At 36.5% G+C, this 25,585-nt stretch overlaps 1 protein-coding gene across 1 annotated transcript; it reads right to left on the bottom strand.

The window, feature by feature from the left end:
• Nucleotides 1–1,391: 1,391 nt before the first annotated feature.
• Nucleotides 1,392–21,766, bottom strand: plat (plasminogen activator, tissue). Its single transcript, XM_084086800.1, has 15 exons — nucleotides 21,613–21,766; nucleotides 15,973–16,056; nucleotides 15,494–15,533; nucleotides 14,366–14,500; nucleotides 13,174–13,284; nucleotides 11,574–11,748; nucleotides 11,292–11,383; nucleotides 10,710–10,884; nucleotides 9,364–9,449; nucleotides 8,179–8,241; nucleotides 7,111–7,318; nucleotides 5,907–6,043; nucleotides 4,896–5,036; nucleotides 3,599–3,747; nucleotides 1,392–2,327 (listed from the first exon to the last, which is right to left on the bottom strand). The coding sequence occupies exons 2-15, from the start codon at nucleotides 16,030–16,032 to the stop codon at nucleotides 2,166–2,168; spliced, it is 1,734 nt and encodes a 577-aa protein (XP_083942926.1). The 5' UTR covers nucleotides 16,033–16,056; nucleotides 21,613–21,766; the 3' UTR covers nucleotides 1,392–2,165.
• Nucleotides 21,767–25,585: the final 3,819 nt, after the last annotated feature.

Raw genomic sequence — 25,585 nt, 5'->3', positions numbered from 1 at the left:
GTACAAGTACCTAATGAATAACAACTAGTATCTATTAAGTAGGTCCTAGTAGGCTATCTAATTAGTGTTTAATAAATAAGTACCAGTATCTAATGCATACTTAAGTATGCATACTTCTAATATTAAAATATATAATATCAAGTCAAAAATTAATAGACTACTATATATTAAGTTGGAGATGTTTTCAACCTCATAAGGAACTAGTGAGAATGTTTTTGGAGATAACTTCTTTCAAACACATCATTACATAAACATGAGTAGCCTACCTCTCTATCATCCAATCAGAGTTCACATGGTAATAAAATAGATTAACATATTGAATGAAATTGATGGTAAATAACTGGCTTTGTATGTTAGCTTATCTTGTTAACTGGTTAGCATGAAAACACATGGAAATATATATGTTTAATATGACATTTATTGTTTTTGAGATACTGTACAATATTTTAAAGACTTGATTGTTTGGATTTGATTATTGGCAGTTAAGTAGATCCAGAAACCAGTTCATCCACAAAACCCACCAAACAACTACAATACACAGGACATCCACCACAGGAGATTGTGCCTATTTGGAGAGTATTTATAAATCCTTAAAATAAAAGAACTATGGATATTAATCTGCATCTGAGAATGCAAAATAAGAGTCCTATCTGTGAAAAAGGCCTACTCAAAATACGTTTCAGCTATTTGAAGACTAGAAATTGCTACAGTTTGTGAATTTATATTTATGAGTAGCCTATAGCTCTTTGATAATAAAAAAAGGTTTATGTTGCCCTTATAATGTTAATAAAATGCAACACACTGTCTATGCTTTCCTTCTTTTCTAACATCAAATATAACAAAGAAACTCACCATCCTGTACAAAAGAGAAGAATTGGCATTACAGTACAGATTGGCTCTTTCGGCATTATTTTGAACATTGTATAAGGATTAATTTCATGTGTCGTCATAGAACGGAAGCGAGGCTCTCGGGAGCGCGTAACTGTCACATCCGTTTGATTTTCCCGGCAAAAACGTCCCGAGTCCTTCACATATAAATCAGTCTACGGGCTTTCATAGACAACCTTGGAAGTCGAGGAAGGTCTAATTTAATTAATTATTTAAATAATTTTTTTTTTTAAGGAGTCATCGGATGCAAAATTCACTTTTATGGTGTTTGCATATAAATGTCTATTTGCAGTGTGTGGACACAACCACCATACAATGAAACGAAATTACTTTTATTTTGTAACTGTTTCTCAGTTATTCCTGAAATGACTAACCCATTATTCAGTATGACTAATTAATCTTTCAAATTCAAACAATTATAGTGTGAATTCACAAAACACTTAAAAAAATTAAATAAAATAATCTACAATTTAAAATGAATAATTGTTACACAGAAGTCAATGAACTGTTTCAATTTAATGTTTTATAAAAAGTGAAAATGAAATGAAAAATAATGTACAAGCATTTACTGTATAAAACAAACAAACAATAATTTAGCACTAGCTGCTCATGTCTATAAAAGTTTATAAAATAGTTAAATATTAACTTAATACGCGTCCCAGCATCTAAAGTCTGTGATCATATTAGATCTGGTTTGATAAAGAAATTTTTCATTCAAACATCCAGTTAACAAGGACCTGAAGTCGTATTAAATACAGTCAAATGAACTTATTTGGACTCTCTGACCCAGCAGAAGTTTAGTGTTAAAAATCTGTACAATTATTATGATCTAATAAGAGCAGAAGCATCACGTAACATTCAAAAGTGCCATCACTTGTATCTTCACTATATAAAAGCAAAGCAAAAGTGCCTCTAAATCTATTATTTTAAAATATGAAGTACTTTTAATGGATCCCGTGCATCAGTTTGCACTTTAGCACCCACAAGTCTTTATCATGTATTTTTCATGCCATCCTTATGCAGAAGTTTCGGTTTGGAAGCTCAAATTTAAGGCCACATTGTTTGGTGTCTTTGGATTCAGATTTCTTGTCCCGTGTGCAACATGATCTAGAACGATCGACTCGCAGCATCAGTGTCACATTCCCACGTCCTCCTCAAACTCAACAGGAGAGTCCAGTAGATGTGAAGGTCAGCGAATGAGGAGACGTTTTCCCCATCACCTTATTTCCCGTACCCAACAGTCTCTGTATTCTGTGCTAATGATGTTCGCCTGTGTCTCAGTTCCCTCTCGTCTTGCTGGAGATCCAGTTTAAGTATTTTGTGACACGTGTGTAAACGCCAGGTGTGTCTTTCTTCCCGCAACCGTCGCCCCAGCTGATCAAACCCATCAGAGTCATTCTGCCGTTCTTCGGACACACGAGAGGACCTCCGGAATCTCCCTAAAGAAACACCAGGAGAAACTGATCAATCAACATGCACAAACATTTCACACACTGAGGAGGAAAATTAGCCTTTGGCTATAAATCTGGTACAATTACATACAATGCATGTAAAAATTGTACATGGTCCCTTTATAAAAAAAAAAAAAAAACCTGTTTAGGATGACTAGTAGGGGTGTGCAATACTGACAAAAAAACACATCTCTATATTTTCATGGATTTTATCGATATTTTGCTGAGTGTGTTCATTGTGTTGGTACTTTGACAGGTTTATGACTGCCGTTGACAGCCGACTCCCAAAGCTTTTGATATTCTTAATATTCTATGTGTTGGTCAGTTCGCAGCAGCGACACTAATTATCTTTTCCAATATACGTTTAAATTGATTTGTACCTTTTATGGGCATTTTTACCTATATAAAGCCATTTTAAAAGTATGCATCATCATCAAATGTATGCATAATTAAAGCCATTTTAACCTAATTAAATCTAAGGATCATCTTTTGTGTCAAATTATTATATTTAATGGATAAATTCAATTATAACAATAAGACACAATAGGGCTGTTACCAATCAAATGAGATCAGTATCAACAAAATTCATCTTTGCAATGCAGAGGAAACACAGAAGTGGCATTTAGATGCATTTACACAGACTGTTACTAATGCATGCATTGCATAGTGTTTTGATGTTTTAAACATAAAACGGTGAATATTGTTATTTGAAATGATTAAAAAAATGTAAAGATACCGCAGTATTTAAAATTAAATTAAAACCGCCAGTAGGTGGCAGCAAGTGTCTGTTAATGAGTGAGCCATTGAGATTCAACCGAATCATTTTAATGGCTGATTCATTATTATGTCTTAATGAGTGACTCATTGAATCATTCATTCAGTGATGAAACACTGTGTGTTGCTCAGAGATGCAAAACAGTCCTGTGGTTTTGTCTGGAACTATTTTCATTGGTGAAATAGAGCAAAAACAGGCAATATTGTGTCTAAAATGTAGGTCACTATATATTAACTTCTTGTTTATTGAACTGTTGTATAAAATCAAAATCACATTTGTATTCATGCTGATGTTTGGAGAGAAAAAATGCGCACTACTCTAACCGGCTAGACTACATCACGTATTGTAAGTGTGTTTTTGTAAAGTGAGGGACGTAACTCGATAATGTCAGATCGCACATCATTAAAACAACAAGCACGAGATTATCGTAGACCATGTAAACTGCACAGCCCTAATGACTAGCATGTGCTGAGTGTGGCGTTACCTTGCAGGCGTCGTCCAGGCCGCGCGTGTCTCCGGCACACAGCATGTTTGAGGTGACCAGACGACCGGCCAGCTTCTCCGGCACACACTGATCCTGCGGCCACAACCGCACCATGCCACGCTTAATTCTCTCAGAGTAAAACGGAGAAACTGAGAGAGACAACCACAGAAGGAAAGAGGACAATTATTATACAATACCTCAGTGTAACTTGGACCATCAAAAAGCATCTAAAGTCATCAAAAATCCTTCAAGCGAGATAAATTTACTTGAGAAGCAGCACTTGATACAGTATTAAGACTATATGTGACGTAATAATGTGACAAAATCCGAAACGAGTCGCTTTCTGAGCTTGGTTTCAATTGCTGTTTTTGGACTAACAAGGAAGTTTTGAGTTCTGAAACTTATATTTTTATAGTACAATGATCTCTTATTTATCAAAAGTTTGATTTCTTAATTCATGACCCCTTTAATGTATTAACTAACATTAACTAACATTGAACAATACATTTGTGACGGGGGGATATTTGTTTTTAATGACTCTACAAGTTAGATTAAACCATCAAAATATAAGGAAAAATATTGTACATTTTTTAAATATTTTAAATGTGAGGGAAGAACAAAACATTAAACTTGGTTAAGGTTTTTATCTGACAAAATTACTTGGCAAAATCTAAGCTACAGTTTTATTTTACTATGCAAAAAAATGCATAGAAAAACAAAAAGCTCTAAAGAAAAAGCATACATTGACTACAACACAATCTGTTATTAATATTTCATTGGTTCTCTTGTTTTTGCATGTGTTCATAATTTCTTTGTATGACAGCCTGGCAAAAAATGATGTCCCACAATGTGTCATGTTTCATTGCATTATTACCACAAATAAAACAATCCACTCCAAGCACAACTATGAAATATGATTACACAATCAAATTTTTACAAATTTTTCATAATATTTGAATAAAGGATGAAGATTTCCTAGGTCGGACATCACTTTTGGCCACTACTGTACTCTTTTTTTTTATTTTAATAGTATATTGAAATTAACATTAACTAGGATTAATGCTAGTATTTTTCATTGATAGTTCTAATGTAGTTAATCTGCCAGTGAATTAAGACAAAATACACTTGTATTGAAGACACAATCTATGACCACAAGTCGTAATATTGTGTGCAGTGTTGCTTCTCAAGTAAATTCATCTCGTTTGAGGGATTTTTAGATGGACAAGAAGTCTAGACCATTATTAAGAAGTTATTTCATGCAGTGAGATATGTAACTCTGGCTGGTAGGGAATCTTACACTCTTCCTCTTTCCCGTATCCAGAGATCTCGCACTCCGTCCAATCCGGTAAAACCAAGTTAGGTTCTGGTAAACATGCCGGCAGAACTTCAGGAGAGTGGATCGCACAGATGCCGAACTCGCTCTTCAACTTGAGCAGAGCTAAAGACACAAAGTCAAAATCACTTACAATTGAAATGAACTGTTTAAAACCTTATAAATACGGAACTGATGATAAAGTTGCATGATATGATAGTATGTTCTACCGTTTCTTATATTCTACTGTTGCAAAGCATGTCAGGGAAATAAATAAAAACTATTACCAAAACTTTTTAAAATTAGACAATAGATTATAGACAATAAATATTTCTATTTCAAATAAATGCTGTTTTTTTTAAACTTTCTATTCATAAAAGAATCCTGAAAAATAAAATGTATCACGGTTTCCACAAACATATAAACTGTTTTCAACATTGATAATAATGAGAAATGTTTCTTGAGCATCAAATCATCATATTAGAGTGATTTCTGAAGGATCATGTGACACTGAAGACTGGAGTAATGATGCTGAAAATTCAGCTTTGATCACAGGATATAAATCACACTTTACTATATATTCACATAGAAAACAGTTATTTAAAATTGCAATAATATTTCACAATATTACTGTTTTTCCTGTATTTTTGACTAAATAAATGCAGCCTTGGTGAGCAGAAGAGACTCTTTCAGCAATGTTTTAAAAATCTTACCGAACGGTAGTGTATTAAACTAAACTTGATGGTCTGTTTATTAAATCAGTCTAAAAACTTCTATTTGTTACTACTTTTGTATTTGTTTCATTCTATATGTTCATCCAGTAGCCTAATTTGATTACAGTATTGTTGTAGGAAGAAAACAGCCCTTAACAAATAGTGAAGTAGTGAAATAGTGATTATTTAATATAAATGATTTGAAATAGTGAAATTTCCAGCGTCACAGCGACACCAGCTGACCGTGGGCTGATGAGAATGAGAATGTTTGTGTAAGTCTCACCGATATCATTGTCATACGTCTCGTCGTCGTACTGCTCGTGGATCCAGTATTTCTCCACATCGAAGATCTGCTCGCTGCTGGAGTTCTGGAGCCTGAAGGTTCGACCCAGAACCACCCGGAGACGCTTCTCCTCAAACCTGAACACAGATGACACAAGTCAAGCTAGAACACCCAAACTACACCATGCAAAAAAATGTTTTTACTTGTTTTCAGCTAAAATATTTAAATGTCTTTAAAGCAAAATACAATCAAATTTAAGGCTTTTAAAGACCTTTTTTTAAGAAAGGGGGAGAGATCTCTCTACACTGATCTCACTATATACACTATCTCACTATGTGTGTGTAAGAGTGTGTAGTCACGCCTTCATTTGCTAGGCTTGGTAAATGTTTTTATACATGTATGTTTTTGATTATAACTGTGAAGCACTTTGGGCGACAACGTTGCTATTAAATGTGCTATATAAATAAATAGAAGTTGAAATTGAAGTTGAAAATAACTTGACAGCAGTAAAACAGAACCACACACACACACACACACCAGGGACGGCGCCAGGATTCCAGTTTTGGATGGGCCAGACCAATTGTGAGTGGGCCTTAAATTAAAAACGTTATCAAATCACTGTTTAACCTAATAAAAATGACCGACTAATATACTGTTATATTATCTGTGCTTAAATAATAGAGATTTTAATAGCTTGGTGCTCTTTAAATATTTTGTTGCATTGTAAAAAGTTTCGGTGCATAGGACGGACCCATCCGCGATCGCTCTCCTTGGTTCTGAAGCTTATAGATCAAAAAGAGGTGTAGAGGATGCAACGGTCACCCTGATACATCTGCTTTTGAAACATCTGGAGGGGAAGGGGTCTAATGCAAGGCTTCTATTTTCCTCTGCGTTTAATACAATTCAACCTCACATCCTAGTACGTAGACTTTTAGAACAGTTCAAACTGAGTAATAATTTAGTCGGATGTATTTTAGATTTTTTAACTGAGAGAACACAAAGAGTGAAAATAAATAAATAATCTCTGCACAGGTTACTTCCTCCACTGGTTCACCACAGGAATGTGTACTTTCTCCACTACTGTTTATTCTTTACACAAATATGTGCCAAAGTCATTTGGAAAATCGTGTTGTTTTGAAGTACGCAGACGATACTGTAATTGTGATTTAAGTGTTTGTCCAGTGACACACACACACACACACACCTCTGCTGGAAGCAGTGAGCAGCGGAGAGGATCCAGCAGGAGTCGATGAGGACGCCTCCACACAGAAAGTTGTAGGACTGAGCGCGTGGAAGATACACCGTGATGGCGGCCTGCCACGGCTGCTCCCGGATATCACTGGCCTGACCTCCACGGATCCTGAACATGGGCAGAGAGTTTGAAGGAGCTTCGAGGCGCTGACCGCAGGAACCTGAGCGGGAAAGTGTGGGAAAACTCTTAGGCCACATAAACACACACTGCAGCAAAATTCAGCTGTCCCGTTCTGAACACTCATAGATCAGTCATTTACTGGAGTCAGTTTCTGTACAACTGCTTGTTAATGCCATGTTTAAACGTGTCTCTCTTCTGTGTGCGCATTTGTGTTGCCAGATCTTGTTAAGGAAAAAACAAGAACAAGCCTATAATAAAACGAAATAAATTCAAATGCTACAATTTTCTGTCATAATCATTTGTTAACAAACAAGTATTCATTACTTCAATGAGCTCATTGCTTGTGCCTTAAATTATTGCATCGTTTAAATGCATTTTTTGCATAAATTATTGCATTGTTTAAATGCATTTTTTGCATAAATTATTGAATTGTTTAAATGCCTTTTTTGCATAAATTATTGAATTGTTTAATACATTTTTAGCTAACTGTGATTTGTATATGTATACATTTCTGAAATGCATAACTTAGACAGTTACCTCTGATAACACATCACTCTAAATGGTAATGTGGACTCTAATGTGGATGTGCATTTTCTGTAAAGCTGCTTTGAAATGATGTGTATTATGATGCTGTACAAATAAATGTGAATTCAATTAAATTGAAGAATCCCCAAAATGCTTAAAATAAGTGGACATGGCAACACTTCAAGAGAACGCTCTGAAGAAGCCTTACAAACATAAAACTCAGGAGCGAGACGTGTCCTGTACACACACAATGATTGTTTTCACGTGAGACGGTAAAATACCACCCAGAACACCCTAGTGTCACTTTAGCATGAGCAAACAGCACTCGTTTTCTTTATAAAACTGTATTAGTTTAGTTATCTTTCACCATCTCACCTTGATTGTTGGGTGTTGCAGGGGCTCGTGGTCCCAGTGTGGTGATTGACGGAGTTTTCCTCGCTGTGAAGGAACACAAACATGGTTCACAACACACATGGGGAACAGCGCTCTCAGACAAAAACGTTTCGTCAGGTAGTCAAAAATATATCAAACTTGAAAGTCTTTCATTGCATTCACACAGGATTCTCCAAAAGGAATCCAATCAAACTGAATAATAATAATAATTATTGTATTGTTAATAATTATAATTATTTATTGTTATTTTAACTCTGAATATAAAAATTAAGACATTAAGAAATATATTGCTGTTATAAATTGCAATTGTCCTGTAAAAAAAAAAAAAAAAAAAATCATGATTATAATACATTTTATGTACACTACTAATATTTATGAGCTTTAAACACTTAAAATCCTCAAGCTTCAAACTTCTGTCCACAAAAATATTCAAAATTATACAAATGCAAACCCTGAAATACTCTAAAGGCTCGTTCACACCAAGAACGATCACAATAACTATGATGATAAATATATAGTTCTAAAAATATAAAAGAATAGCAGTCTGAACCACAACTATGATGACAACGACACACTAAAATCATATATGTGACCCTGGACCACAAAACCAGTCACATGGGTCAATTTTTTTTTAGATTTATACATGAATAAATAATCTTTCCATTGATGTATGGTTTGTTAGGATAGGACAATATTTGGCTGAGATACAACTATTGAAAATCTGGAATCTGAGGGTGCAAAAAAATTGAAATATTGAGAAAATCTCCTTTAAAGTTGTTCATTTATGTTGGCGATTGTGCTGCATTCACTCACAAAAATACATGTTTTATATATTTACGGTAGGAAATTTACTAAATATCCCCGTGCGACTCGAGACTGGTGACGTGATCCAGGGACACATGGAATCACTTTCAGAATAATTTATTCCAGCTGATGAATGATTAAAACATCGACAGCCAATTAGAATCCATCCTGATTTAATGAGCTCGAGCATTTAAAGCGACAGACGACAAAACTGCAGCGCTACAGAACGATGTCGTCCGCTAGTGTGGACGCTAATATAGCTGTCGTCATTCTTGTGTGAACGGGCCTTAAGACTAAACACTGAACCGCATCTGTTAGTCATGTGCTGTAGATCAGTGTCTAATGTACAGATGTCAGACTTACGGCACTTGGGGACGTCACAGAGCTCCCAGGTCAACTTAGAGCCTTTATACACGTGACACCAGGGGCCGAGGTCACCGTCCGGGTTCCTGCGTGTGAAAACAGAGTTAGAGTTAGAGTAGAGTTAGAGATAGAGTAGAGTTAGAGATAGAGTAGAGTTAGAGATAGAGTAGAGTTAGAGTAGAGTTAGAGTTAGAGATAGAGTAGAGTTAGAGTAGAGTTAGAGATAGAGATAGAGTAGAGTTAGAGTAGAGTTAGAGTTAGAGTAGAGTTAGAGATAGAGATAGAGTAGAGTTAGAGATAGAGTAGAGTTAGAGTAGAGTCAGAGATAGAGATAGAGTAGAGTTAGAGTAGAGTTAGAGTTAGAGTAGAGTTAGAGATAGAGTAGAGTTAGAGTAGAGTTAGAGTTAGAGTTAGAGTAGAGTTAGAGATAGAGTAGAGTTAGAGATAGAGTAGAGTTAGAGTAGAGAGAGTAGAGTAGAGTAGAGTTAGAGATAGAGTAGAGTAGAGTAGAGTTAGAGTTAGAGTTAGAGTAGAGTTAGAGATAGAGTAGAGTTAGAGATAGAGTAGAGTTAGAGTAGAGAGAGTAGAGTAGAGTAGAGTTAGAGTAGAGTTAGAGTAGAGTAGAGTTAGAGTAGAGTAGAGTTAGAGTAGAGTAGAGTAGAGTAGAGTTAGAGTTAGAGTTAAACCAATGCAACTCTCGTAAAACAAATACTGTGATTAGTTCATGATACAGTAATAGTAGTTTAATATATAATACTATGGTTCTAAATGACTCCTATGTCAGTGTATTTACGATACTCTGGGGTACAGGAATAAAGAAAACCACAGAATTAGCATGGTACATCTCTAATAAAACTAAAACAGCAGTAAGATAAAATGCACCAATGTTCAATAAATAATGACATTTATTACTAATAAAAGTAATCATAATAAACAATTCATCCAAGTAGTATAGGGACGATTAGCATAATCAACAATAAAACATTTTTCAACATTTTTATCGTCAGATATTGAGTTACAAAGGATTGCTTTTGATTATCACGTCATTAAATTTGGTGGTTTTATGCAAAAATGTGTGTGTAACAATATTTTCATTATAGGTAGGTTATATTTACATTACTTGCTGCTTGAACTTACTGTTTTTTTTTTTTTTGGTTATTTAAAGAGGTTTATTAGATGAAAAAAAAGTAAAAAAAAAAAAAAAAAAAGGTTTAACAAAAATTGTGTGAAAGTTTTAGGAAATTACAAACAATCCTGTCATGTGTAATACATGCAACATGAAAGCTTCAGGTGTGTGTTGTGCAGGTGTGTGTTGTGCAGGTGTGTGTTGTTGGAACTCCTCGTACCTGCAGAAGCTGTGGCTGCCGATGTCCGTCTCTCTGGCGTCGGATCTCCACGCGTTGTAGATCTTATGAGACACTGCGGGCGAATCCCACGGCAGACACTTCAGGCCACTGCGTGTGACGGCTTTCGTCCCTCTGTAGGACCGTCCTGATCCCCGAGCGCACTCCAGATACGGGTCTGACGCCAAAACAAGGACAGTCATTTATTTATATAGTGCGTTTTACAATACAGATTCAGTTTCAAAGCAGCTTTACAGCGATAACAGGAAAATAATGCAACAAAGTTTGTTTCTAGAAAATAGCGTCACAGTCCAGCTTACGTAAGTTCAGTGATGGTTCATTTTTGTTATAAAAAAGTTATTAATTTAGTTCATTTATTTATATAGCCGCTCTGGAGAAATCAAAAATATGAGGGTATGTCCAGCTGTCAGATCAAAAATATTGTTGAATATTTAATTTAAATAACACAGCACATGACATTAGTACACACTATATGGGTGTGTGTGTGTGTGTGTGTGCTTGTGTGTGTGTGTGTGTGTGTGTGCGTGCGTGCGTGCGTGCGTGTGTGTGTGCGTGTGTGTGTACCTTTGATGCAGGACGGAACGGAGCAGAACTCCCATGAGATCTGAGCCTTTTTATAAACATAACACCAGGGTTTAGTGTCTCCGTCTGGATTCCTGAGGAAGAAAACACAACCCAAACACTGTTATTACACACCAGGACACAATGCAGCAAAATGCAATACGTCATTGATTTTAGTTTTGGACTTAAAAGCATGGTGACATCTATCTGCGAACTGCACAGAAGAGCAATAAGATGAAATCCAGTAATGTTTGCCACTGATGAGTGAGTGAAGAGCATGTGGACCTGCAGTGGTTGTGGTTTCCCAGTCCCAGTGTGTTCGCCTCCACTCTCCTGGCTGTGAACTTCTTTCCTCGGAGTGAGCTGGAGTTCCAGTTAATACACTCCAGTCCTGACAGGCTGATGCTCCAGGTGCCACGGTAACCTGACCCCTGACCCTTCGAACATCGCTCACCTGTGTCTGAACACATGCAGAGCTTCAGCTACAGCAACAGCGTCTGGTCAAACTACTTTGAAACTGTTTCTGTCAAGTTAACAAGACCTTAATAAGAGATGAGCGTTTAGTTAAACTGCGCTAGGTACCTTTATGTTTACATGCACTAATTTTATTTAGTGATTTAGAAATTTAATTTGGATCGAACTCAATCAGATCCATTGAGGTGTTGCGTTTCAGTCTGACTGAACCATCAATTCGACGTAAACTAGTGTCTAGTCTAGTGCAAACGTTGAACAGAACGAGCTAACTCTATTGATTTGTAGAAATATCTCTTCATATGACTAGCACATGCTTTTTCATGTACAAGATCAAAATGTGTTTATTGATGGATTTACACAGAAATTAATTCAGCTTATATTTCATATATACGGTCCAAAGAGAATCTCAATCGTTTAGTTACACTATTAGTTATAATTTTACTAGAAACTAACAATAATAGTAACATTAAGTTATATTAGGTATACTAATTGTACTAGAAACTAATAATACTAAAAATAGTATGTTATACTAGTATATATATATATATATATATATATATATATATATATATATGTATATATATATATATATGTATATATACAATAATTATAATATTTGTACTAGTAACTAACAATATTTTAAAAATACTAATTTAAACTAGTTATACTAATTGTACTAGCAACTAACAATACTAAAAGGTTATAATAATTTTACAAATAACTCACAATACTAAAAAATAAAAATAAAAGTTATACTAGTTATACTAATTGTACTAGCAAGTAATAATTCAAAAATAGCAAGTTATACTAGTTACACTAATTTTAATAACAACTAACAATACTAGAAAGATAAACTAGTTACAACTCATAATAATAATAGGTTACACTTTATTTTAAGCTGTCAATGTTACAGTGTAATTATATATTTAAGTACTGTGTAATAATAATTAACTACATGTACTTACTATAAGGTTAGGATAGGATTGGGATTTGGTTGAGGGTTAGTTGCATGTAATTATGCCTAATTTACTGTTATTACTATAGTAAGAACATGTAACATATGTTACAAGGACACTGTAAAATAAAGTGTTACCTAATAATAATAGCAACTAACAATACTAAAAATAGTAAGTTATACTAGTTATATTAATTTTACTTATATAAATGAAAGCATGTAAATGCAGCCACAAACATCAGTATTAATAGTAAATATGTATTTTGCTACAAGATCAAATGCTGATGATGTGTTTTATTATGTGATATACAATGTGGTTGTACAGTGTTGTCTAATGGATCTGTTTTTAATGCCAGTGTTAAAGATGCATTTCTGTCCAGTAAATCTGAACAGACAATAAAGTCAAACAAACAAACAAACAAACAAACAAACAAACAAACAAACAAACAGACTTACTGATTTGACACTGTGTTCCTGTAAAGCCCGGCGGACACTGGCAGATGAAGTCACTGGAGTAAACGGCTTCTTTACACGTGCCTCCGTTATAACACTTCGACACGAAACACGCTGAGAAACAGAATAATAAATATATCTGTGTGCACATTCATATCCTGTGGAATATTTCTGACTTCAATGATATTTGCTGCTCTGTGTGACATTTCTGAAGTAAAATGCTATTTTAAGTGAGCTACGCATGTTTTTGGTCTTTCCAAAGTATTCGTAATGAATTGGGTGTAAAGTGGTTTTTACATTATGATTACATCATTTTATGTTTAGAAACAAATTTTAAAACATACGGACCAATAAATTATGGTCAAGTCGTAATACTAATAATACCGTGCCATAATTCAGAACGACACATGTTTTTAATTCCAGTGATTTTTCCGTGATTTCAGAACACAGGATGAGAAGATCTTCTGGATCTGCTTGAGCGAGTGACTCACGCTGTGTGTGTGTGTGTGTGTGTGAGAGTGTGTGTGTGTGACTCTACACTCAAATTTAAATCATTTGAAATAATAAAAATAGGTGGTGCTGCAGAAATGCTGTGTTTTTTATCCAGTGCACACACACACACACACACACACACACACGTCACACACACACTCTCACACACACTCACTCTCTCACACTCACTCACACACTCTCTCACTCACTCACACACACACACACAAACACACACGCACACTCACACACTAACACACACTCACTCACACACGCACACTCACACACACACACGGAAATACAAATATTTTATACTTTATATACACTTATATATAAACAACTGTTTCTTGTCTTTAAAAAATTTAGTTTATAATAATCAGTGTACAGAATGATAGTGTGTGTGTGCGTGCGTGCGTGCGTGTGTGTGTGTGTGTGTGAGCGTGTGCGTGTGTGTGCGTGCGTGCGTGTGTGTGTGTGTGTGTGTGTGTGAACACTCACTGGTCACTGGGATTGTGTGTGTGTGTGTGTGTGTGTGTGTGTGTGAACACTCACTGGTCACTGGGATTGTGTGTGTGTGTGTGTGTGTGTGTGTGTGTGTGTGTGTGAACACTCACTGGTCACTGGGATTGTGTGTGTGTGTGTGTGTGTGTGTGAACACTCACTGGTCACTGGGATTGTGTGTGTGTGTGTGTGTGTGAACACTCACTGGTCACTGGGATCTCGTGACACCGGACTCTTCCTCGAGCGGCGCAGCGGCAGAACTCGACTCTAGAGCCTTTCCATCTCAGCCACGACACACCAACATCTCTGACCGCGGCCGAATCAGCGTCCACACAAGCTTCTGATACACACACACACACACACACACACAATGAAACGGAAACAGACACATAATGACTGTGGTCAGGCATAGATGCAAATTAAATGACTCATGCTTTCTACTTCACATTAGAAACCCAGATTGGGGAAGGAAAGAGAGGACAAAAGTGAGTCTGCGTTGCTTCACTGTGTTTGACCTAAACGCTGAACTTCTGCTTTTGAATATGTGACAGTGTTTTCTCTGCTTACATTGCGCCCCCTAGTGGACAACATGCACAACAACACACTGAGGACATGTTTGGAACAGCAGACTAACATACGCTCTGCAGAATGGTGCATCAATTTCTTGTATCGTCAATGCAAGAGTCCAGCTCTCTGTAAAGTCTCCTCCAGAACATCACAAACACTTTCAGAGAATCTAGAGGACGATTCGTTTGTGAAAATGATTCTTCATGCTTCTCACAAACATTCTTTCACAATCTGAATCTGATAAATTTTGACACTGTCATCCTGGAATATGGCCATCATGTGTCTTCATACACGGGTGTTTAAGAAATGAAATGTTACACACACCATCAATGAGGGTTACAGTAGAAGAACTGTTGTCATACATATAACACAGAAACACAATAATCACTGCAATAACGACCCAATCTTGCCTATATAAATCCAAACAGCAAATTGTTTTTTATTTATTTATTTTTTTGGCCAGGCAAAGTACCAACTCAATAGAGTATGCATTTTCGGACGCAGCCAGGAGACAGAATTGGAAGTTGAAAGGGATTGAATGAAAATACATAAATATGATTTAAAGGAAAGTGATTTATTTATTTATATTTATTGGCGTGTGACACCAGCAGAAGTGTTGGCCGTGTGAGTTCACTGCTGTATGACATGCACACAGGGAATCAGCACGCTAAACAGACTATATACTGCACACACTATATGAGTAGTATATGTTTGTGTGTTATTTTGAATGAAGCCAGAGAGGTTGAGAGGTCTGAATAAAACTCACCTCTGTAAGTGCGTGTTCCTCTCTTCTGCCTGTGATGCTCCTGTCAGGGATACAGAATGATGATCAGTACAGATACATGCATTAACATCTCTCTCTCACACACACACACTTACACACTCACACACACACACACACACACACACATACACACTCATTCTTGTACATCTATCTTTATGAGGACATTCATTGACATAATGCAATCTGTAGCCGCTTACTCTAACCTTACCCATCACAACTAAGTGCCTAACCCGACCCCTGACCCTAAACCGACCCTTAACCTCATTATAACCTGATCCCTAAAACCAAGTCTTGACCCTCAAACAAGCCTTTAAAGACTCTCAGAAACTGAGGACTGGCCAAAATGTCCTCACTTTACTCTCTTCGTCCTCACTCCAATGGTCTAAAACTCAAACTGGTCCTCACAAAGATAGTTGTACAAGTACACACACACACACACACACACACACACACACACTTACAGTGGGATCTGCAGCACTGCACAGAGGTAGAAGCAGCAGCAGGTTCAGTAATAATTTCATCTTTTCCTGAAGGTCTGTAAACTCCTGCAAAACAAACAGAAAGGATTGTTACACACACGCATGATGTTTTTGCTCTTACAAAGTTTAATGGAAATTTCAGATGTGCTTCATTTAAATATTCTCTGATAATTATCTTAGTTGACGTACAGTAAGAGTACAGAGCACATTAATGTGGACACTGATGAAAAACAAATGAGTTAACTAACACTAAAACCTTAAAACACTTGAAATAAACATTAACTGAAATAAAATATATAGAACGTAAACTTATTTTATTTCAGCTAGTTGTTTTAAACTGAAATTAAATACAATGAATACAAGACATATTTTTTTTTACAAATTACAATTTCTGAAACTTTAACTTTGATCTTTCAGGTGTAATTAAAGTATTAAAAATGTAAATAAAAAAAAAAAAATACTAAATTCTAAATATTAATAAAAACTATAATAGTACTGTATTTCCAATGACACAAAACAGGCATCATGTATTATGGCTTCGGTGGAAATGCAATGAAATCTGTCTCCATTTATAAACACAGTTCTGCGGTGACGCGTGGGCATTCGAGTCTAAAACAGAACGAGTTTAATGTCATTATGATCTGTGTTTTTCCTTTTGTCTGACAATGTGAATGTCCTGTGTGGAACTACAATAAAGACTTTAACATTTACCACAAAACAGAGAAAACACACACACACACACACACACATACACATACACAGAGATACATACACCATACACTGTCTGTGTGTGTGTGTGTGTGTGTGTGTGTGTGTGTGTGTGTGTGTGTGTGTGTGTGTGTGTGTGTGTGTGTGTGTGTGTGTGTGTGTGTGTGTGCGTGTGTGTGAGTGAGTGCGTGTGCGTGCGTGTGTGTACGTGTGTGTGTGCGCGTGTTTTTGTGTGTGTGTGTGTGTTTTTGTGTGAGTGTGTTTGTAGTTTCTGTGTGTGTGTGTGTGTGTGTGTGTGTGTATGTGATGAAGCTGGACAGGACGTTTACAGGTCTCTTCCTGTTGCTGCAGTGTCTTGTAAACACAGATGATGATATTTGTGTGTGACTTCAGAAAACAAGAGCATTTCTGAGAATGTCTGTGATAATCACAATGAATCTAAAAAAAACTGAAATACTTGATAACAATACATATTTAGATTTTTTTTTAAAAGTCAATGCAATTAAGTAATAAAGTCTCTGATTAAATTATCTGATAATATTCAAACATTTCAAGGGCAAAATCTCAAAACAGTGTCTAGAATACAAATGACTGAGTTTAACCAGCATTCCTCAGGGCAACATTCATAATTTTGTTTTTACAATAATAGTTCAGTGCTGACTGATTACAGTGGGAAAATCCCTGAAGTCTGAATAACAGGAACACACCTGTAGATCTCTATACTCTATCACAGCTGTTTCTCCTACACCACACAGAGAATGAAGATCAGTGATCTCACATGCGTCTCCTCGAGAGTTTCAGGAGAGAAACTATGTCTCAAATCATGCTCAGATATCTCAGTATTATCACTGACTCACTTGCATCTGTTTATTTCTCAGAAGAAGCAAAAAAAACATTTGCAACAAATTTGGCATGAAATGCAAGCACAAAAACACATGCATGCGTCACCCTGGATCATGTCACCAGTCTCGAGTCGTGTTTGTAGCAATAGCCAACAATACATTGTATGGGTCAAAATTATCGGTCTTTCTTTTATGCCAAAAATCATGAGGATATTAAGTAAAGATCATGTTCCATGAAGATATTTTGTAAATTTCCTACCGTAAATATATAAAACATGTATTTTTGTGAGTGAATGCTGCACAATCGCCAACATAAATGAACAACTTTAAAGGAGATTTTCTCAATGTTTCGATTTTTTTTGCACCGTCAGATTCCAGATTTTCAATAGTCGTATCTCAGCCAAATATTGTCCTATCCTAACAAAACCATACATCAATGGAAAGCTTATTTATTCAGCTTTCAGATGATGTATAAATCTCAATAAATAAATAAAAAAGACCCATGTGACTGGTTTTGTGGTCCAGGGTCACATATAAAGTCAGCTCTCCTGCAGAATAATGCAGCGTTTAGTGAAACGGCTTACATGTTCATTACAGGCGTGAGACATTCAGCCACCATGTTGTGCAGGAAACATATGGACCCAGCTGACATGAGAGAAAACACACACACACACACACACACACACACACACAGAGAAACTACAAACACACTCACATGCACAGAAAAACACACACACACACACACACGCACGCACACACACACACACACACACACACACACACACACACACAAGACAGAAGCCCATTCACAACACACAAACAGACTCAGAAACAACACAAGCGGATCTGTGTGACCTGATGTGAGTCGGTTTCTCTGGTTTTCTTTCTAACGGCTCTTCCTTCCGTTCTCCTGTCTGGCTTCTTCATTACTCGACCTCATTCAGAATGTGCAGCGGCTCGTAGTGACTCAGGGTGAACTCTGTCTTTCTGAGTCACACTCATATAAAACCACAGCCCGGCTTTTTAGTCTAGTTTCCAGTCGAGATCCTTTCATCTGAGTGCTAACACTGCACAACATATAAAGATGAATCTTAAATATAAGCAGAGTTTGTCTTGTTTTTACTGCATTTTAGCATAAAACTCTCTACATTTAGACAACATGTGCACCGAAACAGATGTCACTATCTCACAACTGAACAAAACAAATCACACTGTTCTTAGAAAATGGGAAACCATGCAACATTTAATATGCACCTACATTAGTCTCTGTGTGTGTGTGTGTGTGTGTGTGTGTTTTTGTGTGAGTGTGTTTGTAGTTTCTGTGTGTGTGTGTGTGTGTGTGTGTGTGTGTGTGTGTGTGTGTGTGTGTGTGTGTGTTTTTGTGTGAGTGTGTTTGTAGTTTCTGTGTGTGTGTGTGTGTGTGTGTGTGTGTGTGCATGTGTGTTTTTGTGTGCGTGTGTTTGTAGTTTCTCTGTGTGTGTGTGTGTTTTTCTATGTTTTTCTGTGCGTGTGAGTGTGTTTGTAGTTTCTCTCTCTCTCTCTCTCTATGTGTGTGTGTGTGTGTGTGTGTGTGTGTGTGTGTGTGTGTGTGTGTGTGTGTGTGTTTTTCTGTGCGTGTGAGTGTGTTTGTAGTTTCTGTGTGTGAGTGTGTGGGTTTGTTTTTCTGTGCATGTGAGTGTGTTTGTAGTTTCTCTCTGTGTGTGTGTGTGTGTGTGTGTGTGTGTTTCTGTGCGTGAGTGTGTTTGTAGTTTCTCTGTGTGTGTGTGTGTGTGTGTGTGTGTGTGTGTTTTTCTGTGTGTGTGAGTGTGTTTGTAGTTTCTCTGTGTGTGTGTGTGTGTGTGTTTTTCTGTGCGTGTGAGTGTGTTTGTAGTTTCTCTCTCTCTGTGTGTGTGTGTGTGTGTTTTTTTCTGTGTGTGTGTGAGTGTGTTTGTAGTTTCTCTGTGTGTGTGTGTGTGTGTCTGTGTGTGTGTGTGTTTTTCTGTGCGTGTGAGTGTGTTTGTAGTTTCTGTGTGTGAGTGTGTGGGTTTGTTTTTCTGTGCGTGTGAGTGTGTTTGTAGTTTCTGTGTGTGAGTGTGTGTGTGTGTTTTTCTGTGCGTGTGAGTGTGTTTGTAGTTTCTCTGTGTGTGTGTGTGTGTGGGTTAGTTAGTTTTTCTGTGCATGTGAGTGTGTTTGTAGTTTCTCTTTTTCTCTCTCTCTCTGTGTGTGTGTGTGTGTGTGTGTGTGTGTGTGTGTGTGTGTGTGTGTGTGTGTGTGTGTGTTTGTGTGTGTGTGTGCGTGAAACCCAATCTCCGGCCCCAAACGCGGAACAGAGCGCTATTGTCCTGCAGACAGAAGACACGCGGGAGGGAAGAATGGAGGAATAGATTACAGCAAACGTGATGAGTGAGTCGAAAAGCTTGTAAAGGAGTGAAGCTGAGTCACCGCATGCAGAGAGAAAGAAAAAGACGCACACAGAGTTCACATTACGAGAGTGTACGTATATCTGCCCTGCATCTGTCCATCTGCAAGCGCTCGATAAACACCAGGGCTAAGGATAAGAGAAGCTGCCTGCCATTTAAAGCAGAAAACAACTCTTACTAGCAACATTTTAACATCAGCTCAACCAAACCGGACGAGTTATGAGCAGCCTTTAAGGAATCTGACTTAAACCAACAAGGTCCTGCCAACACAGCAGTGTCTGTAATGCATTGAGCATGGTTTAAATGTGCTGACTAGCCGACTGCAAACACACACGCATTACCCTGACCTTAATAAAAGCCACAGGCCGCTAGTTTGGCCAAACTAGCTTAGTTTGGCAACTTAAAACCAGCTGTAAAGTCTCGGTATTTTTCATACTAATGGCGTTAGACAAGCCGCGCTGGATGTTCACGGTACAAGCGTGTTGTTTGGTAATCCTGCAGATAAGAGCAGCTTTACACACAGCAGAATGTTATATGGGGAATATTGAATTCCTGAGCGTCAACGTCACACGAGCTGGAAGGACTTTATTATACAGCCGACATGAATTATAGCCTTATTACTGTAAACACTGGATGAACGACTGCAGAGTAACAGCACAGTTTCACACAGATCTGAACACTGTCTGATTTATTAGAGAGAAGCCTACCTAATGTGCAAATACTAAGTGCTTCTTGTGGTTTTATTCAAGCCAAAACGGATCAACCTGATCAACCACACTGCAAATATTTACACTATATAAAAATTAACTGACATATCCTTACAATAACATCCTTTTATACTAGATCTACATATAATATTCTGTAAAAGATTTTACTTAAGGAAACAACTGTACATGTTTACTGTATTACTATATATACATATATATATATATATATATATATACATATATATATATATACATACATATATATATATATATATATACATATATACATATATATATATATATATATCAAAACACTATACAAGTTTGTAGTCTATATAAGTAACAAGGATATAAGTAACTATTTAAGTGTCTCAAATCCCAGTTTGTACCACAGAAAGTCAAAAATCACATAATTTTTATGATACTATTATGTCTACATAATGTTTTCTATAATATGTTCTAAATCCTGCTTATATTATGGCTATGTATTATATATGCACCGTCCAAAATGCTAAAACATAATACACAATTTTAATAAATGCAAAAATGTCAAAATGATTATTATATATGACTGAACCTGACTAAAGGTATAAAGTATAATGTATACAATAATTAATCAATTTTAAGAGTCACATCAAAATATAACTAACAACCTAAGAAAACAATTGCACATGTTAATGATTACAGTGTAGCCTACTGTTAGGCTATATATTATTTTCAAACACGATGCAATTTTGTAGTCTAGCTAGTCTATAACATATATATAATAAACGCATAACTATACTAGTGTCTCAAATCCCAAATCCTACGAAAGCATTTCGGGCACCATCGGTGCGTTCCTGCATCAGCTGTGCTTATATGATGTATATAAGCTCTGTGTGTTTCGAGGCACAGCCCTGGTCTGCATTCTGCAAACGAAACCTGTTCAGGCAATAAATTAATAAAGCGTGTGTGTTCACGTCTTACCTCCAGAAACAAGTGCGCTTTACGCTTCCTCTCCAATGCGCGCAAATGCGTCTTAATCCAAAGTGTCTCTGATAAAGTGTCCGTCTGGGTCTCCTCTGGGTCTCTGGGTCTGAGCTGGTGAATCTCAGGATATTTATTCCGGAGGTGATGATGCTGATGCGGGGCGGGGAGAGAAACAGTCCCCCACACACACACACACAGACACACACACACCGGCGGAACGAGTCCGGTAATGACACATATCAGTGATGTAATGCTGACCCCAAGAAGTATGTGTACACTTACAAAACGTATACATAAGACAACATCCAAGAAACTTTCAGATATATTGTATATGTAAGATAGCAAAAACACTTTACAATCATATCAGACAAAAAAAAAGTGATAAAACAATATAGTGTTAAAGACAAAAACGTTTAGAATGTTGATAGTTAATGTGCGGAACAACTTCATACATAGTACAAATATTATAGCAAAAGAAATGTGAGCTTAAGGGAAGGATGTTTCTGAAGACAATAAAATATTCTTGATTCCTGTTTCCCCAGCTGTGTGCGTCTGTCAGTCTGTTCATTAAAGACTCTGCTTTACTCGGCAGAAAATTAAGACAACAAATTAGAAGACTAAATCACCTCGGGCGCCTGTGCTGTTAACCACTAACACTGGTGTATATTTAGCTTATTCCACTATAATGTGGGTGTATATTAAGTGTGTTTTGAGGGAAAAATATGTGTGACGTCTCAACTTCCATCATGGAACCAGGAGGGTTTTAAAAACACGGGTCTGGGTTTCCTCGGGTGTGGAGATGACAAGAACTGAGAACGTAAAAGTTTTAGTTCAAAAGAGGCTCGTGTTAACTCGCGAGGACGGCTTGATCGCTATTATTAACAGAGCGGCAGCGCGACTGTGTGATATTGCTTTCACAGTTCAAAAAACTAAGAGTAACTTACGTTTTGGCACAATATTGCCCGCTTCTTGGTTGTTTTTGCTCTCCCAAACGAAAATAGATCCAAACAAAGCCACTGCAGAACCTGATCCGTGTTTCTTGATGCTGTTGTTTAACGAATTGGTTCAGTGAATAATTCAATGACTCACTCATTTGTTTCCTTCATCATAAAACATAAAAAGTATCTGTGTGAACTACTTCTATGATGGACACTTACTATCCCATGAGGCCATGGGAGAGGATTTATGAATGGTAGTGTAATGGTGCGTTCAAGTCATCTCATATAGATCGTATTTACGAGTTGAACACACTTGAATGCCACCACAATGTTGTAAATACCAGTGGGGAGCTCGGGGTTTTCTCTAAGCTCCGATCTTTACGAGTTGGGGGCGTGTCAGTGATTAACATGGCGGAATACACAATATGTAAAGGTATTTAGCTGTGATACTGTCAGGCTTTTCTATTAACAGCTCAGTTAGCTAATCGCCAACACAGAATATGATAGTATTATAATATAACAATGCAACATGTAACGATGTGTTGACAGTGGCTTCATAAATTAATTAAAAACATAAAAATACAAAGTACACCTGATGCACATTTCTTTTTTCTTTATTTTCTAGAACAAGAGTTTAAGAACCTTACTGTATTTTTGTTTAATTAATTAAGAGAAAGTACTCCGCCATTTTGCTCCGACGAAAGTGACTTGAACGCACATGCCGTTATAAGCACGACTTCCCACCTCGTACGTACGAACTTCCCAGGAGGACTTGAACGCACCATAACCACACTGAAGGTCACATGATAATGACAATATGGCGGATGTAGAAGCCTATGTCTGGAATACATTCATACTAAACCAATTCATACTATATAGAATATACTTTTTTAGTGTTCATAAGTAATTACTTATTCAAAATAAGCACCTACTCAAGAGAGTATGCGATTTGGGATACAGCCCGTTGTTGAGCGAATCGACTGTGTGGATGATTCAATGACTCACTCACTTGTTTCGTTCCTGCATAAAAACATTTGCTGAATTCGGAACCACATACTTGTAAGAGTAGTAGTATACTAGCATACTCTTACTAGTATGTGGTTCCAAATTCAGCAATTGTTGTTGAGCGAATCGATTGTGTGTATAATTCAATGACTCACTCACTTGTTTCATTCATGAACGGATCAGATGAATGAATGATTCAAAACCCACTTAATTGTCGCCACCTACTGGTGTAAAGATGTAATCCCACTAACAAACCAGCCTGACAAAAATAGGGAAATCAGTTGTTATGTAGTCATATGTTTGTGATTAAAGCGTAGTGAATTTATGTCACGCAATGTTATTGTAATTCACATTGATTCATGTATCATGTATTGATTCAATGCAGAACATTAGAGAAAGATAATTTTTATATATTATACAGCATGGATAGTGCTCTTCGTGACAGTCTTTGTGTGACTCAAGCATGTTTATTATCTGTGTAATGTTACACACAGATTATCTCGTATCATCAAGTATTATACACGAGAACAGGAAACTTCTGTGTAAACACACACAGAGAGAGCAGCTGGAGCGGTTCAGGACGTCACATCTACACCATCTTCGTCACTCACACCAGAACATCAGCCAGTGACCAGAATGGACCGTCACCAAAGTGCCGTACGCAAATCACAGTAGAATTTCTTAAATGTGGCAACATGCGATTCATAAGAGGATCTGATTAAAAAGATTTATCAGCTGTTTACCCTCCTTCTGTTTATTTACTCACCAATGACATGTGTAGGCCGAAAGTTTCTTAGATTCACTTTCAGTCTTTCAGAGATCAGATTATTCATAATGACGCAGGACATCATCATGTTACTGTGGCTATTTAGGAACACGATAGTTCTTGTAAAATGAACATCTCTGAGGAACAAATCCATAAAATCAACCTTTTATTTGGACATTTAAAGAGAAAACGGGTCATGGCCGTGATGAGAGGAGTCCTGAAAGCACTGAGACCCAGTCAAATGATTATTTATCTGATATTATTAAGTTATTTCTTAAAAACTTGATACGTTGCTTTTTATGCATTAGATATTACTTGACCTTTTTTTTAAATCGCATTGCTCCCAATAGATTTTAAAACAATTCAGTCTGAATTCTTTCAGATTTACACATCAATCCTTTGACAGAAAAAAAGAAACAAATGAAGGAAACTCTATCTTTCAAGGCTGAGAGAGGTTATATCTGTAAATCTGTCCTCTCGGAGGGTGGCACCACAGGAAATCATCATTAACAACTCACTTTTTGAGGAAATGATCACACATGCATCAGTGATTCAAAAGGAAATGGATACACCTTTATATATAAAGGTTATATTATATTATATTATATATAATGCACATCATTTCTGCAATTTATGCATTCAGCTTAGCCCATATGAAAATATATTTTAAAAGGTTGCTATTCTATGATGTTATAGCGATATAATTCACATTAACAACTTTTTTTATGAAACCATGAGAAAGATGTGAATAAAGACTGAGAGTCAATGTTCAGAATTTATTAATTATTATTGTTTTGAGGAATGTTTGTTGTCAAACTTAAAAATTTGATTATTTTTTTTAATGATTAAAAAAGACATTACTTTATATGAAAAGGTTAATAATTATATTTTGTTGACACAATATTTTAGTCTGTCTTTATTTTAAGCTGTAATATGTTACAATGTGCCCCAACTATGGGGCATGTTGTCCCATTTCTCTTCCATTCTTTCAGGGGGAAAATAAGGAAAAAAGTAACAGTATTAATAAAACAAAACCACATAATTATGCTAAACATGTGGGAAATGAATGTGGAAAAAATAAACACTCTGAACATTAAGTGGATTTACACACACAAAAAACTCATAAAACTTTGAGAAAGTCAAAAACTGTTGTTATTATACAGAATATTCTGTACAGTTATTGTACAGAAATGTAAGTATGATCATTTGATCTATGTTTAGTGTAGTAGCCTATTGTAAGTACGGATGTTAGCTACTTTGC

This window comes from Abramis brama, assembly GCF_963993115.1.
Source record: "Abramis brama genome assembly, chromosome: 16".
Taxonomy (NCBI): domain Eukaryota; kingdom Metazoa; phylum Chordata; class Actinopteri; order Cypriniformes; family Leuciscidae; genus Abramis; species Abramis brama.
This window is presented reverse-complemented; position numbering and strand designations above follow the sequence as displayed.